The following is a 20,458-nucleotide window of genomic DNA, read 5'->3' on the forward strand; positions in this document are numbered from 1 at the left end:
TCTGAGACACAGAATGTGAATGTATTAGTTACACTATCCTAACGATCATAATAGAAGTTAACCTTGCTTTTAAACATTATTTCTTTTCTATTCCTTTAGGGACAGTTTTAATTCCAGGAACCACTCAGCTGACCCAGAAAGACATCCTCTACAGACTACAGTCTTCAAGAGCAAAGTGCATTATTACTGATGATGCTTTGGCCCCAGCAGTAGATACTGTGGCGGCTAAATGTGAAAATCTCCACTCTAAATTACTTGTGTCTGAGCACTCCAGAGAAGGTTGGGGGAACCTCAAGGAGATGATGAAGTGAGTACCCTTAATTTTAGAACAGTGACCTACAAAGAAAGGTAATAATGAAAAATCTATCCAACTTAGTAGCAGTGAGGTCAATGAGAAGAAAAGCAGTAAGTAATGAGAATAATCAGTGATTATTGCAAAACTAACAGTTGGCAGTGCAAGCTTTGTCATAAGAAGGGGTCTGAATGAAGGAAAGTAAATAAGTAAAAACAAAGCATTCGCTGAGATACGGTTTACAGGAGGCTTATTAAGGAGTTCTCTTGTGAAAGATAGAAAGGATGAAAAATTGGGCAGGGGAAGAAATTAATTTTCTATGTATTTCCTATGAAACTCTCAGCTAACACACTGGGAATTCTGGGCTTTGGATAGATCCTCAGGGCTGTGACAATCTACATACTCACAATGATCAGTTTTGGATGAGGGCTGTCCTAGCAGACACATGATCTTGAAGGTGGCTGCTCACATCTCACAAGTCAAAGGATGGAAACAGAGGGAGCTGAATTACCTTGGGGCTGAATTCAAGTCACTGATTCAGACACTAAAGAGGCCCAAAGCAGATGGGTTTTTAAATCCTCCTTAGAGGGCAGTCATTCATAAAAACAGTGTAGATTGTCCTTTGCAGATATGCCAGTGACAGCCACACCTGTGTGGACACAAAACACGACGAGATGATGGCCATCTACTTCACCAGTGGGACAACTGGGCCTCCCAAGATGATTGGACACACCCACAGCAGTTTTGGTTTAGGACTGTCTGTCAATGGAAGGTACTTTCCCAGAACTGTGGCTATAGTATAAAACCTGCAAAAAGAATGATTTGTAGACTGGCTTTTAAAATTTGTTTTCCAACAAATTAGATACTTTTGTAAATGTATATATTTACAAAATTCCTACCAATTCAACAAATTTATACAACAGTGCTATTTGTATTCCAGGTTCTGGCTGGATTTGATAGCCTCAGACGTGATGTGGAATACTTCAGATACAGGCTGGGCAAAGTCTTCATGGAGTAGTGTTTTCTCTCCATGGACCCAAGGAGCGTGTGTTTTTGCACACTATTTGCCCCGTTTTGAATCAACTTCCATCTTGCAAGTAAGGAAGCATAGAGGAGGTTCATGGTTAGAAACGTGTTACATTAGTGGCACTGACGGGATCGGCAACTAAGGTAAACACAGAGATTGGGAGTTTTCAGATGTCTACATCTGCAAAGCCCACAACCACAGGAAAAGATCTGAGTACATTTCCATGCAAACAAACAGCTTTATGTTGTGCTGTGCCTCTGGTCAATTAACACTGCAATTGAGACAGAGTTTTCTCTTTCTCAACTGCAGACCCTCTCCAAATTCCCCATCACTGTCTTCTGTTCTGCACCAACTGCCTACCGGATGCTTGTACAGAATGACATAAGCAGGTAAGACATGTTCATAAATGGATATTCAGTCAAGGGTGGAAGGAAGAGGAAGTTAGAAAATGAAAGACCCATCTGTCCAAAACCACAGATCTGGCCAGTCAGAACAGTACAGTTCAGTGTTTTCTTTCTCTTCCTCCTTTGAGTTCTTCCTGACATTTTGTAGATGGTTGCTGTGTCCAGAGAAAGTTCCCGTAAACTTGGAGAGGGGAAGGAAGTTAGACAATGTCTAGAGCTCTGAATGCAAAGATTATAAAAAGAGGAGGGTATTTAATCTTTGGGGTGACCGATATTATCTGAGCTGAGATAGTAGATAGGTTGCTCCTTTTTGCAAATTCTCGGAGAGAACAGAAGAAAGAATGAATACTTTAAACCTACTGCGATTCCATTTTAAATACTTGATTGTTGCGCTGAAAAGAAGATATTGTTACTGTATTCACAGCTCAGAAATTCATGTGTTAATACAAAACACAGCTCTTGTTCCAAAGAGAGTAATATATAGTTTATTCTGAGCCAAATATAATTGACTACAGGCCAAGGACATGGATTCAGATGTGGAAGCGATTATATAAACTTTCTAGTCATGGAACAGAAGGAAGGCATAAATCAATGCATTTGCCCATACGCTGGTGAGGGCATCAGTTGGTAGCCTACCCGGGAGCCCAAAAGGGATTTTTTTCTTTAGGTTTCTAGCGTTATAATAGTCTTGGTTTTAGAGTTTGTGAAAAACGGTAGTCTTCTAAGTTTAACAATATATTCCCCCCGAAGTTTTACCTAATAAAATGAGGATAAAATTAGATACATGATTTAGTAATAAATGACTATTGAGAGTGCTGGGGATAATTTTGGCCCTCCATCCTTGACATTTCATCTCACCACACTCATGATGCACTGCTGTTCAGCCTGGAAGGTCTTTCACACAGATGTGGCATCTTCAGAGAATTTTAGTTCACAGTTGTGAGATAATTTTTAATTAATGATTTAAAATAGCATTATTGAGCTGTGTGTAGTAGTGCACTTAATCCCACACTTTGGGAGGCAGGGAATGAGTTCAAAGCTAGCATAGTTTACACAGCAAGCTCCAGGACTACATGTCTATAGGTGTGTGTGTGTGTGTGTGTGTGTGTGTGTGTGTGTGTGTATGTGTGTGTGTGTGTGTGAGAGAGAGAGAGAGAGAGAGAGAGAGAGAGACAGAGACAGAGACAGAGACAGACAGACAATGGGGGTACCTTCTCTAAAGATGGTTTTCTTTGCAACAAGTGATCATCCCCGGGGAGGGAAAAGAAGAGAAAAGGAAACCTGGCATTACAGCGATCTTCTTATGGCATCAGATATTACTTTAGAGTGGTCTGCTTATGGTATCAGGTGTTACTTTATATTAGAATGATTGCATATGGCCTCCAGTGTTATTTTCCATTACAGCTATCCGTAATAGCTACATCAGGCATCACGTGCTACATTGTATCAGAGCAATCTGCTTATTCTGTATTCCTAATTCTCATGTTTGCCATGTCTCCTTCTCTACCTAACTCACTCCTTGTTTTTGGAGAAGCTATAAGTTCAACAGTTTGAAGCACTGTGTGAGTGCTGGGGAACCCATCAACCCTGAAGTGATGGAACAGTGGAGAAAGAAGACGGGCCTAGACATCTATGAAGGATATGGACAGACAGAAACGGTATCTGCTCCACTGAAGACAGGGCTAGAGGGAATTTGTTAGATAAATAAAAGCCAACGTGTCTAATGTGTCCTTATGATCACTGGAGGGATAAGGAAAGGTGTGGTTGGGAAACTATTTTATAAAAATAAAGAAAAGCTTGAGAAAACCTAATTTAAAAAAAAAAACCCTGTGTAACATTTTTAAGAAAAATGATTAACTGATCAAGGTGAGAATGTCTCAATGGTTTGAATGAGAAAAAGGCATTGGATCTATGTGACGGGGCTCTTTAAAGAGTCACAAAAGTTAAAGCTGCTGCGAGTGAGTTTCTGGTCCCCTGAATTATTAAGTCTGCTGGGCGGTTCCTTAGAAAGCGGCTGCTAAAGCATTCCTGTGAAGCCTGCACACTAAAGGTAGAGGGAGGAGGATCAAGTTGTTCTCAGCTACATTGTGAGTTTAAGACCAGCCTCGGCTGTGTGAACGAGCAAATACATAAATAATAAGGTAAAATAAAATGGGCTCTTTAAAGAACTCATGCAGATAAAGACTGTAGGGGGGTTGTGGCCTAGTGGTAGTTCGCTGTCCTAGCATGTGAAGCCTCAGTTCAAGCCTCAGCACCACCAAGGAGCTCCAGAGATCAACAAAAAGTGAAAACAAAGTGGTTATTTTGTAGCAGAAAGGGAGACAAGATGATCAGACAAAGGGAAAAGTGGAGCAGTTTTCACTGGCCAGGCCTCATTTTTCTTTTTTCTTTTTTCTTTTTTTTTTGGCTGTGCTTTATTTTACTTTTTAATTTTTTTAAAAAATGTATTTATTATGTATACAGCATTCTGCCTGCATGTATGCCTGTATGTACACCTGCATGCCAGAAGAGGGCATCAGATTTCATTATAGATGGTTATGAGCCACCATGTGGTTGCTGGGAATTGAACTCAGGACCTCTGGAAGAGCAGACAATGCTCTTAACTTCTGAGCCATCTCTCGAGCCCTGGTACCTTATTTTTAATGTTCAAACTTTTAAACCCTGAGAATTATTACCTGGGAACATTGAAATTCCAAAATTAAACAACTATAAAAACGGATGCATTTTTAGACACAACCGTTGTGTTAATCTAAGTGAAAATGTTAACATATTCATATAATTTATTGTCTTACATATCTATTATGAATAGTGGTAAACTGTCAATCTCTACATTCCAAGAGAGCAGAGATCTGATGAGTTTTATGTTGACCCCACTTCACAGCTAAGTTCTTTGTTGACTGAATGTACAACAGAGTATACACATTTTATATTGCTTATAAAGTCACTGTACTTTGTTCTCCTTTCCTAGGTGCTGATCTGTGGAAATTTTAAGGGGATGAAAATTAAGCCTGGCTCAATGGGAAAGCCTTCTCCAGCTTTTGATGTGAAGGTTTGCATGTCCCCTTCCAGAAGAATGTTTGCTCACCATACCCATCCTTACTCTTTAGATGTGATATACCTTAAATTCTATACCAAAAGAGAACTGGGTGAGAAACGTTGGCTTATATTGTGCCATGGATTTTGGGCAATTACAAGAATTGACCCATTTAATTTCCAGAAAAATCCTAAGATACATTACTAATAAGAGCAGGTGACTATGCAGAAAAATTCAAGAACTCAGCCAAGTTCACGAAGCTCAGGCCCCTAGAGTGGGAACACAATCTCAAGCAATCTGGCTCCAGTATCTAGACTCTTGGTCACAGTACGTGGAGGCAGGACAGGACCTGCTGAAGGGATCAACTAGGTCCACAGTGGCACAAGTTCATAGTGGTTACAGCACTCCTCTCTCTGCCTGCCTCCAGGCCTTCTTTAACTATGGTCCTTATTACCGTCTGATGCCGGGGTGGGGAAAGCATTGTATTTCCCCATCTGTACACTTTGGACAGGGTTAAAATTTTTTCAGGTCAACCCAGCTTCAAAACTTGGATTTACAAAGGATTTACACTAACATTTATATAAAAAAGAAGAAGAAGAAGAAAAAGAAAAAGCAACAGTGGTAAAAGGGATTAATTTCCAGAGGACAAGGCCCAGACCTCTACTTAATTGAAGCTTAGTTGTAAGATGAGGATCAGTGTTTCCCCAGTTCATCAGATCATACAAATGACAAGGGTGCTTGTTTGAAATATTCTTTCTTATTTCTCTTCTCTGACTTAATAATATGACACAAGAGTCTAGAATCCATGCTTAACAAAGATATATTGCTCAATAACAAAAGCAGGTTGCAAAACTTTGTAAGTGATCCTAGTTTTTTCTGTCTATAAATGTCCCAAAGGACATTACTAAAATATGATTTGGGTGGTATAGGTAAGGAGAAATTCTACTACTCTTTCACATTTTGGCAATTTGCATTTTGTACAGTAATAACTTGGGTAAATAATACATTTAAGGACTTAAAGTCTATATAAAATGGTTTTAAGCTGATATTCTGGTCCAAAAGATTCAAAGCAAAAATTTCAGATGTGGCATTAAATAAAAAATCCTCTTAAGTAAACTGACATATTTTATTCTAGATTTTAGATGAAAATGGCACTGTTCTTCCTCCTGGACAGGAAGGGGATATTGCTGTCCGAGCTCTTCCTGATCGACCATTTGGCCTTTTTACTCATTATGTGGTAAGAGCTTCATTTTAAAAATGTTTTCTATTTATTCCTCAAAAGTGTAATTCCAGCATTTGGGATACAGAAGGAGAAAGGCTTCAAATTCAAAACCATCCTCAGTTACTACAAAGCTAGTTTGAGAGCAGTCTAGAATACCTGAGACCCTATACCAAAAGTATTTGGTCACTACTCCTGTTTTTGTAAAACAAACCTAGGAATTTTGTCCTTCCTTGAGAGAGTCATTGCTCTGAATAATAGTCCCACAGACAGATAATTCAAGAAACAATGTCCTTGCCAAATAGCACTTTGGTGCCCTCTCCTTGGAAGTGAACCATCCCAGACAGCTCTTAGCTATGCTTTCCTAGTATCAACTAGCAAATGGGACACACCTATTTTTCTGACATCTGATTAGCTCTCTCCCACTCCAGAGGAACTAGAGAAACAAGAAATGGGGCCACAGGGTAAAGTAAAGAAACTTTCTTATCTCTAACCATGGTATACAAATTAGAACATTTATATCAATATACTAAGAGGTCCAGATCATACCTGCCAGTGACCTCGATGGAAGGTAGCAATATTTTGTTTGTTTTCCTCTTATGCCAGTTATAGAACTAGTCTTTTCTTATGCAAACCAAGCCAAGCCAAAGAACATTTCTGCTCTGGAGTAAGCATTGCGCTTTCTTTTAACCGTCTCTTTCCATGGTAGTACTAGGTATTATTTAGAAAAAGGCTTAATTGTGCCTACTCTCTAAATCTTAGGGATGCTGCAACATTTATCTTATAGTCTACATAAAACATTCTCTAGGAGTTGTACCAAAGTCTTTGTAACTGTAAAGTATTTCTCTTATATTGGGATGGATCCATGCTTGAAATTCATTCCTACTTGACTCTGACTCTTCTTTGCTCTGAGGCTTCTCAAAGGAGCCAAACTTTCTTTTTCTTTGAACATTTAAAAAATGACTGGACAAAAGAGTCACATTCATAATAATATGAACAACATGCTACTTGTTTTATAGGATAATCCTTCAAAAACAGCTTCAACTCTCCGAGGGAATTTCTACATTACTGGGGACAGAGGATATATGGATGAGGATGGCTATTTCTGGTTTGTTGCAAGATCAGATGATATCATATTATCTTCTGGGTAATTTTCTTTTCCATATACGCATGTCTACCTATCAAGCATTCTGGGGGTGAATCTATAGCTCACCCTTATGAATTCCTGTCATGTTTTCCTAGTTACCGAATTGGACCATTTGAGGTAGAAAGTGCCCTCATAGAACATCCTTCCATTGCAGAATCAGCTGTTGTCAGCAGCCCAGACCCCATCAGAGGAGAGGTAAAAAAAAAAAAAAAAAAAACCCAAAACCTGACCATCTCGACTTTCAACTTCATTGATCATCTAAGTGCACACTTCCTTTGTGTGTTACATGCATATACGTGGGTGTGACTTCCCTGTGTAGGCACAAGTGGATGTTAAGATACCTTCCTCAGTCACTTCTTCACCCTATGTTTTTGAGACAAGGTCTTCCCCTGAAACTGGAGCTCACTGTTTAGGCTAGGCTGGATGGTGGGCCAGTAAGCCCTTGATCCCTGTCTCCTCCTCCCACTACTCGGGTGACCTGTATTGCTATGCCTGGTTCCCCCTGCTCCATGGGACTTGGGATGTGAACCCAGCTTTTTATGCTTAAACAACAAGCACTGTTCTGTCTTCATAGCCCCTAAACACATACTTTAAAACAATATTTCACTTAAGTTACTTTACTTATTAATATTGCCCTAAAACAAGAATGGCTCTCCTTCCAAGGTTTTTTTTTTTCCCAAGTGATCTTTGATGCCAGATGATAGCCCACTGTGTTCATGGATGACCCTGAGCTGGTTTAGCCCTTGGGCAGTGTTTATGTTAGTCCTATTTTACTGTGAAAGAGACTATTTGAGGTAGATGAGAGGAGAGAACAGATAGCTTTAAAAGCATCTCTTCACTACATCTCACTCACAGGGTCTTAGCTCTTCCCACACCTTGTATCTCTACCAACTCCATCTGCCTAGGCAAATGCTTATTTGGGATAGGGTGAGCAAGGAGCAGAGTTGGCTTGGCAGTCATCAGGTATCCCAGAATATGATACAGTCAAGATCTGTAGGTGGCTTACAGTTCCTCTCTAGCTGTAGGGTCTTGGTATAGTGTTGACATTAGCTGGAGTGAGGAGGAGAGTTTGAACTTCCCAACACTGGTGGGCTGCAATACTTCCTGGAGGATAGAGATGGATGCCTCAAGGTATCCATGCTCAGCAATGTACTGCATGCTACATGCAGCCTTTTACTTTCTGTGGCAGGCCTGTTCTAGCAGGTTTGGCTCCTTCTCTAGGAAAGGGCTAACCAGATCTTTGATTGGGTAGCACATTCCAGAAAAATTGATCAAAATCAGATAAAATGAAGACTTATGTATACTATCTCAAATATAAGTGTTTTTTGTTTGCTTGTGACAGTCCTTAAGCTTACTATGCACTGTTTACTGTTGCCTGTTTTAAGAATTTCTAATACACTTAAGCCAAACTACATTTGACAATCTGCATGAATTTTAACTTATTCTCAGGTGAATTATCTAGAAGCAAAATAAGATTTTAAATGAACATTTTCTTAACTGCCACATTAATATTTTCTCAGTTGATTTTTCCGGGAAGATGTAACTCAATGCTGGAGTTTGCTTGATATGTGCTTAGTATGAGATTTAATTCCCAGCAACTCCCTGCCTCCTCCGCCTCCACTACCACCAATGGTGTGTGTTTAATTATATTTTTCTTTCTTAAAAATGATTTTTAAATTTTTGTCTTTGTTGATGCATTGCTGTTTTTCCTACATGTATATCTGTGTCAAGGTGTCAGATCCCCTGGAACTGGAGTTATAGACATTTGTAAGAACTACCATGTGGGTCCTAGGGACGAGCAGCCAGTAAAATTTTAGTTACAAGCTGTCACTGCTTACCAAATGGCTTTTCTAAATGACTGTTCCAAATTTTTGATTAAGCTTATTTCCCCCCTGATTAAGGAGTAAACAAAATAAACTTGGTAAGATTTTAGTTTCTAAAGTACAGAGTACTTAATCAAAAGAGTTGTAAGGGCCTCTCTGGACTATAGGTCATGTTGAGAATCTGGGTTTGGTGCTAAATACTGTTTGCCTCAGACAGAGTTATGCATCTAAGGGAAGCAGTGAGTGATAGTGCTGGCAGTGCCCAGGGAGGAATAAAATAGACATGATCCCCCTCAGACTTCTTCCTTCTCCATTCAAAGGTCCTAAAACTCCCAAAACAGTTCTGGGTAGGGCTGATTTTGGGGAACAGGATTTGTGGGCATAGCACCAGCCATGGTCACTTCTTCTTATTGCTTATGTAAGTGGGTCAGAACAATAGCGAAGAGGCTAACGGTATTATTATAGCCTTGTATAAATAACACATGGAAAAGGTTGGGTGTGTCTCTGGGTTCAATCCTTACTGGGGGAAAAAAATAAGTATACTAGTGTAATCCAGTACTTGGGAAACTGAAACAGGAGAACCACTGTGAATTCAAGGCCAGCCTGATATATATGACAAGACTCTGTCTTAAAAAAAAAAAAAGAAAGAAAGAAAGAAAGAAAGAAAGGAAGGAAGGAAGGAAGGAAGGAAGGAAGGAAGGAAGGAAGAAAGAAAGAAAGAAAGAAAGAAAGAAAGAAAGAAAAAAGAATGCATGGTCTGAGTGAGCTGTTCCCTTCAACAAGGGCTGAGCTGAGTAAGGCCTAGAAGCTGGGCTGTTACACAAGAGGTTGTACTTAGTGTGCTGCTGTGTTTCTAAGCGCAAGCCAAGGGCAGAGGTCATCAGACTCAGATCAGGACACACAGTTCAAAACACAGTCAGAGCAGGGGTTCAAGAGTGATCCCGAGCAAAGGAGGCTGCCCCAGCATTCTGGTACTGAGAAAGACTGATATACAGACCAGCCAGGTGACGTAGGAGCATGAGCACTCAGTGAGACTGTATTACAGCATGCCACACACACTGGTGGTTCACTCCCCCAGGCAGATTCCCACTCAGAGAAGGCAGACAAGACATGCCAAGACAGTGAATACATAACAGATCTGATGTTTTACACATTTTCTTTAGGTAGTAAAGGCTTTTATTGTCCTGAATCCCGATTACAAGTCCCACGATCAAGAGCAACTGAAAAAGGAGATTCAGGAGCATGTGAAAAAGACCACAGCGCCTTACAAATACCCCAGAAAGGTAGGCCTCCTTGCTACAACTGAGATTTGTTCGGTGCTTTGGAAAATTTTCTATTTGTTTTTTTTTATTTTAAATGACCTTTCTCCTTAAATATGCTATGCAAGAGGTTTTAAACAGAGCTAATGACAATAGTTAATCAAAAATTCTGAGGCTAAACTGAAGCCCCCAACATAATTCAGTCAATTAGCTCATAATATTAATGTAAAAAAACAACAAAAAACAAAAAACAAAAAACCCAACTTCATCCTTTCATCTAGAATTTGAAACTATTGCGTAACGGACGTGACCTGAATGAAGTTTACAAGTGCTAGACTAACTTCTTTTTCCCCTTAATACCAACAGGTAGAATTTATCGAAGAGCTGCCAAAGACCGTCAGTGGGAAGGTCAAAAGAAATGAACTGAGAAAAAAGGAATGGACAACAATTTAAACTCATCCCACTCATCACCTGCGTATCTACAAACACAGAGTCTACGAGTCTGCAGGAACCACGGATTACGTGGGCAGACTGCTTCTAAACTGAATTTAAAGTATTTTGTAGTTATGACAACAGAGACCTAATTCTGAAATCAAATAATCACTGAATCCTTCTGCATTTAAGTCAATGTTCCTGTAACTTGCCAACATAAAATGAATGTCATCAGATGCTGAGATGTCTTAACATTTATTTTAGGAGCAGTTTCTAAACCAAACCTCTGCCACACAGGTTTACAAAACTTAACTGAACAGTTCTAATATGGTAATATACAAATCAGAACAAATCTTCAAACTTTGAAAAAAACCTTATTTTTAGGAAATTGTCATAATTCTTAGAATATTTACCTAAAACTTGAATAAGAACTTTACTAGTCATATTTTTATTCAAGTAATTTAAAAATAGTTTGAAAATTGTTTGAAGGTTAAAGTACAAGAGACAGCTGTCTCTATGGCTAGTTATTAAATTTAACCTAATAAACATGATTGTAAAAATAGCTTTTCCTTGTAGTCCTTTATGATAGTTTGACAAATTCAGCAGATGTTAATATATAAAATATATGACATTATCCAAATGTTCATCCATGGAAATCTAGGAGCAAGGATTACTACATGAACAGATGACAGTTGACAGACAACTACTTGGCAAGAGTGCACATCATACAAGACACTTCCCTTCTGTTTGTAAGAACTGCTTCAGCATAGCTGCAGTACTCGGATATGCTGAGGCTGTGTAACGTAAACCCTACTGCTATCTTTCCTGCATAAAAGTCAGATAAGACTTATACTGAAGTAAAAGACAGTTTAGAAGAAAGTTTTATCAATGTCTCATTGAAGGTCTGAGTCGTAAAGAATTTTTAACAGGAAAATTTAAATTTCTGTCATGACTATGGCTTGTTTCTGGAGAGCTGAAAGTGAGTCCTTCTGAGGAATGAGGTAGAGCTTTGCCATTGGTTTTTTCTTTTTGAAGTGTTTGTTCCCATTTAAAATAACCACAGCATTTTCTGTCTTCTTGGTATTTCCCAACAGGGCAACAATAGAAGGCTTTCCCATGGTTTGGCCCATTATTAGAAACAGTAAGCCGCTTAGATCTTCTGCCACACTTGCATAAAGGGGGTGTCATCTTTCCAGTCTTCCAAAGCTCTTGTAGATTAACTGTGGATGTTAATACAGAGGGAGAAACTTTACAAGTTGTTCCAGGGGAGCAAATAGATGATGCTGGCTTTTCTTCATGAATAGTGAAGGTCTGCTTTTTGGCTTGTGGGAAAGCTGGAGGACTCAGTGAATTCCTTTTAGTACCACCTGAAAGGAGAGGCTGTTTCCTCAGAACTGAAGGATGTGATGCATTCGCATGAACACTGGTGAAAGGAAATGGTTTGCACTCGGGTAACTTAAAAGCAGAGGCATCTGAACTTGCTTTGTGCTTGGCTCCATTTATATTATAGACTGTACTGTGAGGACTCTTATACACAATAGACTTAGATGTCTCAGAGTTTTGAGGAGTTTCCTTAAGGTCTTCAAAGTTTTCATAACTAAGGGTTTCTGGTTCTTCTGAAACCAATGATCTCTCTGCAGAATTAAATGAAGTATACACATTTGTATCACTAATAGGAGGCATACAGTTTACGTCTAACTCAGCCTGAGATGCTGGCAGTAAAACCACATCTTCCCACTCAGTCAACATTGGTAAACAGTCAAAAGTATGACCCATTTCTACATCAGAAGCAAGATTAACAGACGGGATGGTTGTAGACACAAGTACCAAGTTGGAGTTGAGTGTTGAGGACTTGGAGCTGTCGTTTGATGCAAGCTGATCATTTTTACTTGGTTTCTGCATATTTAAGGTGGGGGAACGAAGTTGTTCCACAGACATGGAGGACTTGGTAGTGAAAAGAGGCAAGCTATGTTTGACATTGTAAAGATCTGCTTTCATGTTGCTTTTTAATTGTAATTGGTCCTTTATACAGGAATTCACACAAACTGAATTCATTTGAGCATTTTCCTTTACTGTACTTTGGGGCTCCTTTTGATATATGCTGGGACCCTGGATACTAATGTTGCAGGCAGATGCTTCTTCAACTTGATCTGTACCCAAATTTCTGGCCAAAATCTTGGGATTCTTCTTAGTGAGAACCTATGATCCCACAGACAAATCCATTGCTTTAGCAATTGTATTTATAATTTCTTCCATAGACATAGACATTATATATGACAAGAAAAGAAAAAATGCCATTGGTGCATAAATGACTACACATATGAAATCAGCATTTTAATGAACATGACTACTACCCGAGGCCTCAAAATGACAAAATAAAGCGACAAGATACCACTAACCTTGTTCAAGGACCTGGTAATTTTCATTAGGCAACCATCCCTGATCATTTTCCAAGCAAGAAGAGCAGTATTCCGAGAATCATCTATGCCTGAGGAAATAAAAGTATCAAACACTGAATGCCATGGTACTACCATAAAGAAATAACAGAAAGCAAATTACACTTAAATAGAAATTGGGGCATACTGTTACTTTTATGACCACCTGCTGATTTTAATCATCATAAATTGGTCTATGGGAAGTCATGAAAGCATTACCAATAAAAGATAAACTGGCTTGTATTTACACAGGTGAAAATTTGTCAGCCTGCTTCAAACATGTGACAATCGGTCTGTATGGACCATCATTCGTGAAAAATTAGTCATGTTCATTTTTTTTCACTAGGTCATCATATTATCTGGGCACCTGTATTTCTAGTTGATGTGTTCAGTATTTTCGTTATTTACGTATTTATTTTTAAACCAACTAGAACCACTAGATGGTGGACTTCATCTAAATTCAAGAAACTGATAATTCAAAAATCAGAAATAATTTGAGTTTTATAGCTTAAGAACATTTTTTTCCAAAAAAAGAAAATGTCTTTGGGCTAGGACAGGGAAATTGGCTCAGATATTTTGGTCATCCTGATAAGCCCTTAGAAACAGTGATCATGGAAGTGTTCACGGAATTATGTTTAATGCCTTGCTTGTTCTTTGACTATTTGTATTTATTGTCTTGCTTGTTCCTTGACTATTTGCATCTATTGTATTGCTAGACCCTCAACCTAGAACTGACCTTAATACATCCATGTAATTAAAATGATATAAAAGCAAATAAAGAAGGAGGAGGGTGGGGGTTCTAGGGAGGGGAAATGGGGAAAGGGGATGACATCTGAAATGTAAATAAATAAAATATTCAATTAAAAAAATTGTCCAAAAAAAGAACATTTTTTTCCAGCCTGCAAGCTATTAATAATGATAGTACCTCCTAAATGAAACTAATATGAAAAGTTTTACAAATGTTAAATGACTTACATAATGAAATAATTATCAGTTTATACGAACCAGAATGTTCTCTTCCTGAAAATTCTATTCCCACTTCCTGCAAGGCACCACTCAGTCCTTTGGGTTTTCTCTTATAAAAAAGCTAATCAAAAAAAAAAAAAAAAAAAAAGACATTTCTAAAAATACAATGACTACTATAGAAGTTACAAAGTTATTTCTTATATCTTTTAGTGCTATCAGGTTTAGAAGTTATTACTGCTGTGCTGTCTCAATTATTTTAAGATACAAATTTATGTGAACATTCCAAAAGAAAAATACCTTACTTATAAAATTCACACCAATAAGATAAAGTGTAACCACTTTCAACAGAAACAAAGTGAGCATGCACCCACCTTTGATTCTTACCTTGTAAGTTGCTCTGAGATCAATCCAAGAATTTAGGAAAACAGGTTTTAACAGTTGCTTTCTTCTACACTCATACTCTAGGCAAACGCCCAAGTCCCAGTCTGCATTATAGATACTAAGAGTCAGTAATGTCAGTGTGTTTCCATTTACAAATAAAATACAAAATGAGATACGATAGAACAGTAAGATTTAATTTCTGCACTAATAACTAGTGGTCATATATTTTATATTACCTTACATCTTATAGGAGTTACCATTAAGAAATTATGTTGATGACTGTTTCAAAATACTATCTTCTGTGTATGTACAGGTGTGTATGTGTGGGTGTGCATGTGGGTTGGTGCAAGTGGGTCTGTGTGAATGTCAGAGGACAGCCTCAGGTGTTATTACTCAAATGTCACCCATCTTCTTTTGAGACAGGGCTCCTTTTGGTCCTGGAGTGGCAATACAAAGCATCCTGAAGGTGCTGTTTGACAAAGTTCTGGTGCTTGGATAACCTGGACAGACCCTTCACTGCCCTTGGTGGATATTCACTGCATACCTTTTGCTATACTTATGTTTCTTACTATTAAAGGCCTCTCTCTGAAAGCTAGAGCTGGGATTTAAAAAGAAGCAAGTGTAAACAAGAATGAAATTAATGAAAGTTCCCTAGAAAAAAATTTACACAGAAAATTGAGTTTTTCCAAGAACTTAATACTTAAATATTTAGATCATTAATGAGTATTGTTAGTAAGCATGAGATGGAGAATTTGAGAAGAATTATTAAAGAAGAAAAACTTGGGGAAATTCTAGAAGCTGACAAGCTGTAATTGATTTGCTAGGTTTTTAATGTTCAACTTTAGAAACAAGGAACTTGTGTGAATGAGATTTTGATCATGCAAGTTTATGACAAGCCTTGGTACCTTCCAGAAGCCAAAAGCAAGCAGTTTAAGGAATCCTGGTGTTCTTCTGTTCTTAATAGAATTGTAATTAAGATAGGAATCATATTGAAAAAAAGAGTTCAAGATAAGATAGGAATCATATTGAAAAAAGAGTTCAAGATAGAGACACAGAGGAAGGCATCCTGGCTCAGTGAACTGCCTGGCTTCCTGAACAGGCTTGTCAGATCAGAACTTTACTGATAGAATGCCCTTGCTTAAGCAAAGGGAATGAACAATACTTTAAGAATCAAAGAAAAAGGACGATGGTTTATGTCAAATATAGAAGAAATATAGAGGAAGGAAAGGAAGAATTAAATAAGGGTTTTTATAGAAAGCTAAGTTTGATGTAATGGGAGTGGGAAATAACTTTTGATCTATTAATCTTACGCCAAACTGAAACAGAATCAATTCAAATAGAGTCCTCCTGTCCACCATTTCTGTAACTGCAAGGCTTCACAGGACCAATCTTAAAGAAGTCATTGAGTTTAAAGAAAGTTGATCTTATCATAATGTTAATTTTTAGTTTTAATAAAATTGCTGTTTGCTCTTTGTTCCTGTTAATAATCTTATGAAATCAAGGAAGAATTTAGAAGAAAATGAATTTTGAAAAGCACTTCTGAGGAAATGATTTTATGTATAAATAAAGCTGGAAAAAGACAAAAGTTGTCAGAGTAGGAAAAGCCAAATCGAGATGTGCTTCCTCTCTGTCCTGCCTCTCATGAAGTGAAGGACTCTCCTGTGTCTGATCCTTCCTTCCCTTCACCACTCTGCATCCACTCTTCTTCAGAAACTGCCTTCAGTGGTTCCCAGCACTGAAGAATCATTATTTAAAAAAAGAAAAGAGCCAGGCAGTGGTGGTGCATGCCTTTAATCCCAGCACTTGGGGGGCAGAGGCAGGCAGATATCTGAGTTCGAGGCCAGTCTGGTCTACAGAGTGAGTTCCAGGATAGCCAGGGCTATACAGAGAAACCCTGTCTCGGGAGAAAAAAAAAAAAAAGAAAGAAAAGAAAGAGACTTGGCTTTTCTTGGTTAGGATTGTGAGGCCCTTGATTTTCTTTCTCTGGTCAGTTAGGTTAACAAATATAATTCTAGGTTAGCAAGAATGAAACTAGAATCTAAAGCAGTAAATAGTGGAAGTGATACTCTATTCTTTTTTTTTTTTTGCTGGGTGGGGCATATGTATGTGTGCTATGTAGGTGCCACATATTCATGGTGTGAATGGGTGAAGGTATGTGGACACATGCATGTGTATGTAATGCAGACATGTGTACATATATGCAGGAGTCCAAGACTGACATTAGGAACCAGTTGCTCTCCACCTTATCTCCTGAGATCCGGTTCCTCACTGAGCCTAGGACTTGCTGTCTTAGCTAGTTTGGCAAGGCAGCTTGCTCTTGGGATTCCTTGTCTCCACCTAGTGTACTTGGAGTACATATAGACCACTATGCCTGTGTGGATTGACCCTGGTTCTGAGAATGCCAACTCTGGTCCTCATGATTGGGTAACAAGCACTGTGCCTGCTGAACCACCTCCTCAGCCTCAGTACCACCCAGTGTTATTTATAGACATAAGTCATGCCTTACCTGACCAAGTAACAAAAGCACACAGTTTCACTTCAGAAGTAGAAGGCTCTGAATCCCCAGTAGCAAAACTGATTTTCTTCTGCTGCTGAAGCTTATGAATCCATTTACAGAACTGGGATAAGCAAATCTTCAGGGGGACTCCTTCATCAACTTGAACCTGATAAGAGAGCCACAAACTCTGAACTCAACAAATGAATTTCTGAGCCGCTGAGCACTCAAAGTTTATCTAGTAAAAAGATTTAACAGATACAGGCAAGAAATAGTGCAGACTTGAATTCACCATCGTAACAGAAACTAGGCTGGTAACTCTAAAGTTTCATAGAAATAAAAGACAGTGAGTTACATTATTAGCTCTGTAAAATACACTCTCTCTGGAGGTCAAACCCTGGGCTTTTCCCATACTAGGTAAGCACCCTCACACTGAGCTGAAACCCTTGGCCTTGATGTTTATAGTGCTCTTCTGAGTTTTTCGGGATTCCAGTGAACTTTTAGAGTGGACACCACTTCTCCTAACACTGAATAAATTTAATTCTAAGTGGTATGTAGCTTTTATTTTTCTTTTGCAAACTGATTTTTTGAGCTTCTAAAATTTGCATCATACCTGTTTTATCCCTGTCAGTTCTGTGCAAAATTCAGAAAGAATTGGATGTTCTTGAGGCTGAACATAAGCATGAAACTCAGATTCAATCTCTCCAGTTGCTGTACTCAACAAAACTGCTGGAAATTCAACTAAATAAAAGAACCATGGGTTAATACTTAAATATATTTTATTTATTTACTATTGTTTATTATGTATGTATTTATTTATTTACTTATTCCTAGCTAGTGTGAAAATCTATACAGAGCAGTTCTCTACCTGGGTGTCACATACCCTTTGGGGTTCAAATGGCCCTTTCACAAGGGTGTATATCAGATATTCTGCATATCAGATATTTATATTATGACTCATAACAGGAGCAAAATTACAGTTGTGAAGTAGCAATAAAAATAATTTTATGGTTGGGTGCCACCAAAACATGAAGAACTGTATTAAAGGGTCATAGCATTAGGAAAGTTGAAGCTGCTGATCTAGATTAAGCTGGTTTCAAACTCAAAAAGATCCACCTGTCCCTGCCTCCTGAGTGCTGGGATTAAGGGTGTGTCCCACCATAGAGGCCTCAATATGTGAATCATCTTAAACATGCACGGCTTTTATAATAGCATTATTAAACAAATCAATTCCAGCAAAGTCTTATTAGAATAACCAAAACAGTGAGAAGCTGTGCTAAGGAACAAGTCAAAATATCAAATTAAGTCCATTCTGGTTTACAACTAAACATGAAGCCATCATGTGTTAAAATGTACCTTATTATTGCAAAGTCATTTTTTTCAGTTTCTGCCTAATCAAAGTTTTAAACGTAATCTTAAAAGAACTAGCTACTTTGCATAATCACATTCAGGTATTTAGTATTTTATTCTTTTGTAGGTGAGAGTTTTTATATTAAACTATGAGCTTACAGCATTCTGTTTTCCTATTGGTTGGCTTTTATCTAGGATGTTTAAGAAGACTCAAAGAGCACTAGCATCCGCCACTGGCAATCCAAACTTACTTATTTCAGGGCTATTGTGGTGCTTCCCATTACTCCAGCACGTAGACTCAAAATCAACAACAATTAAGTAGTCATACAACTGTTCTGCAAAAGACCATAGTGTTCTTAGGTTTTGTCAATGTTTTAAGTACAAGGCTTCAAACTGTAAAGTAAACACGGGACTTACTGAATCTGTTTCCTCCTGGATTTCCACTTGCTGGTGTAACTGACTTTCTCCTAATTAGTCCAAGCCGCCTAAAAATGCAAAACACAGGAAGAGCAATAAACTCATTTACACTCCAGTTAGAATATGCTATCAAAGTAATAGCCCTGAATAAATGGCAAAATCCTCACTAATGTACTGTAAGTGTAGTTGGGTGTGGGGGCATATACCTGTCAGCTCGCCAGTCAGCAGGCCAAAGCAAAACTGAATTTAAGAATAGCTTATAGCACATAGTGGGACCCTGTCTCAAACAACAGCTGTGTACTGACTGAAGGAAACTGGGGCTAGACTTTAAAAGTCCTGAGTCTTTGTGCTAATTGCCATCTTCTCTGGAGTTTAGTGTCCATTTTACCTGAATGGGCTTCATAAACACTAATCTTACCTGTTCTCATTTTATAGCAGTACTTAGAAACTCAAATAACTATAAAGATGCACTAGAGAGCTTTCGCTATTTTTTATATTTTTCAAGCTTTTGCTATGTTCTAAAGGGATAATGCCTGTTCCTAAACTCTGAAAATCTAGGGGAGGAAGTAAGATTATTAGAGTACTACTGGAAGGTAAACTATGATAAAAAGACTCCCAACAGTAATACACTGTAGTCCAAAGAAGGAAAGGTCCCAAGTGTTGATGAATACACCTTTAACTAGGCAGACGCCTGGAACGGTTATTTGGCTATTTGAAAAAGACAAGACGTGAGGCCAATGTAGGGATTTGGAATGAAAAACTAACATTCACCAGTCACTTCTTCAGCAAATAAACGGTGAGCTCTTTTAAACAATTCTAGGTGGTACATGTTTACAACCTGTATTTTATGCACGAGAAAAGTAAATAATTTGCCTAAAGATGCCTATAGTATGTTATCCTTTGATAGGACTTTTCACCCCTGAAATCCATGCTATTCATTAATACACCAGATAGGTGTTGGTATCAGGCCCGAACCCAGTAACATCATGACTAGGTGACACCCACATGGTTGCCAAGGCAACCGCCATACATTCCCAGAATCCACCTGGGTACCTCCCACCCTTACCTGCAAGAGGCTATGTCACCGCCCATATAAAATAGGCAGACCCCTCTAACCTCTCCCCTTTTCTCTTTTTCTTCTCCGCCCCCCGCCCCCTTGCCCTATCTCCTGAATAAACCCCACTTGGAACCGTTTGGTTTGGTGTGGTCTGTTTGGATCTGGTTTTGCTGTTGTTTTGAGACAGTCTCACTATATAGCCCTAGCCTGCTTGAACATCGCCATGTGGACCAGGCTGGACTCCAACTTGCCACGATGGTATTATAGGCCAATTCCAGTATGCCTGGCAAGTTCACACTGTGTCCCACAAATCTCAAATGTGCAGAGCTTTTCCAAAAAACGAGAGTCTGTAGTAATTCCGACAATAAAACCGGACTAGAAAGGTTACTTGGACGCAGTGGGTGCTGTGGCACCTGCCTGAGAACAGTGTGCAGAGCTGTCACATTCCAGGCGTTCCCAAGGGCCTAGAATGAACAGACCTGATGGAGCACGCCATGCAGAGGACCCGGGGTTTCTCAGGCTCCTCCAACTTGGCGCGGATAGAGAGGGGCTCGAGACCGAGAAGATCAAGGCCCTTTTCAGTTCCAGCCCAAACAGCTGAGGATGACCGCCGCCCACCCTGAGGGGGAACCCCTAGCGTACCGTGCCAGCCGCTTGGTTGCCATGCCCAAACCTCAGATTCGAAGAGTTCAACGGCCGGAAGTCGGACGCCTTCACTTCC

At 38.9% G+C, this 20,458-nt stretch overlaps 2 protein-coding genes across 6 annotated transcripts in view; one reads left to right on the forward strand and one right to left on the reverse strand.

Annotated features, from left to right (window-relative positions):
* Acsm3 (acyl-CoA synthetase medium chain family member 3) overlaps positions 1 to 11,199 on the forward strand; it is a 23,616-nt gene extending 12,417 nt beyond the window's left edge. For 3 of the 5 annotated variants that reach the window (XM_028764172.1, XM_028764171.1, XM_028764173.1), the window contains 11 exons: positions 100 to 307; positions 921 to 1,064; positions 1,233 to 1,389; positions 1,629 to 1,708; positions 3,255 to 3,381; positions 4,692 to 4,772; positions 5,893 to 5,994; positions 6,996 to 7,123; positions 7,219 to 7,318; positions 10,110 to 10,229; positions 10,572 to 11,199. In XM_028764172.1, the coding sequence (XP_028620005.1) occupies positions 100 to 307; positions 921 to 1,064; positions 1,233 to 1,389; positions 1,629 to 1,708; positions 3,255 to 3,381; positions 4,692 to 4,772; positions 5,893 to 5,994; positions 6,996 to 7,123; positions 7,219 to 7,318; positions 10,110 to 10,229; positions 10,572 to 10,658 (1,334 nt within the window). In that variant the 3' untranslated portion in view covers positions 10,659 to 11,199. The remainder of the gene's footprint in view (positions 1 to 99; positions 308 to 920; positions 1,065 to 1,232; positions 1,390 to 1,628; positions 1,709 to 3,254; positions 3,382 to 4,691; positions 4,773 to 5,892; positions 5,995 to 6,995; positions 7,124 to 7,218; positions 7,319 to 10,109; positions 10,230 to 10,571) is intronic. The other 2 variants (XM_028764175.1, XM_028764174.1) reach the window with 2 other exon arrangements.
* Eri2 (ERI1 exoribonuclease family member 2) lies at positions 11,163 to 20,440 on the reverse strand. The gene is made up of 9 exons (XM_028764176.1): positions 20,380 to 20,440; positions 18,681 to 18,748; positions 18,515 to 18,598; positions 17,527 to 17,654; positions 16,926 to 17,082; positions 14,423 to 14,523; positions 14,078 to 14,159; positions 13,037 to 13,125; positions 11,163 to 12,836 (listed from the first exon to the last, which is right to left on the reverse strand). Exons 1-9 carry the CDS (start codon positions 20,400 to 20,402, stop codon positions 11,523 to 11,525), a joined length of 2,046 nt encoding a protein of 681 aa, XP_028620009.1. The 5' UTR covers positions 20,403 to 20,440; the 3' UTR covers positions 11,163 to 11,522.
* Between the last annotated feature and the right edge of the window lie 18 nt (positions 20,441 to 20,458).

This window comes from Grammomys surdaster, unplaced genomic scaffold (genome assembly GCF_004785775.1).
Source record: "Grammomys surdaster isolate TR1022 unplaced genomic scaffold, NIH_TR_1.0 142, whole genome shotgun sequence".
Classification (NCBI taxonomy): domain Eukaryota; kingdom Metazoa; phylum Chordata; class Mammalia; order Rodentia; family Muridae; genus Grammomys; species Grammomys surdaster.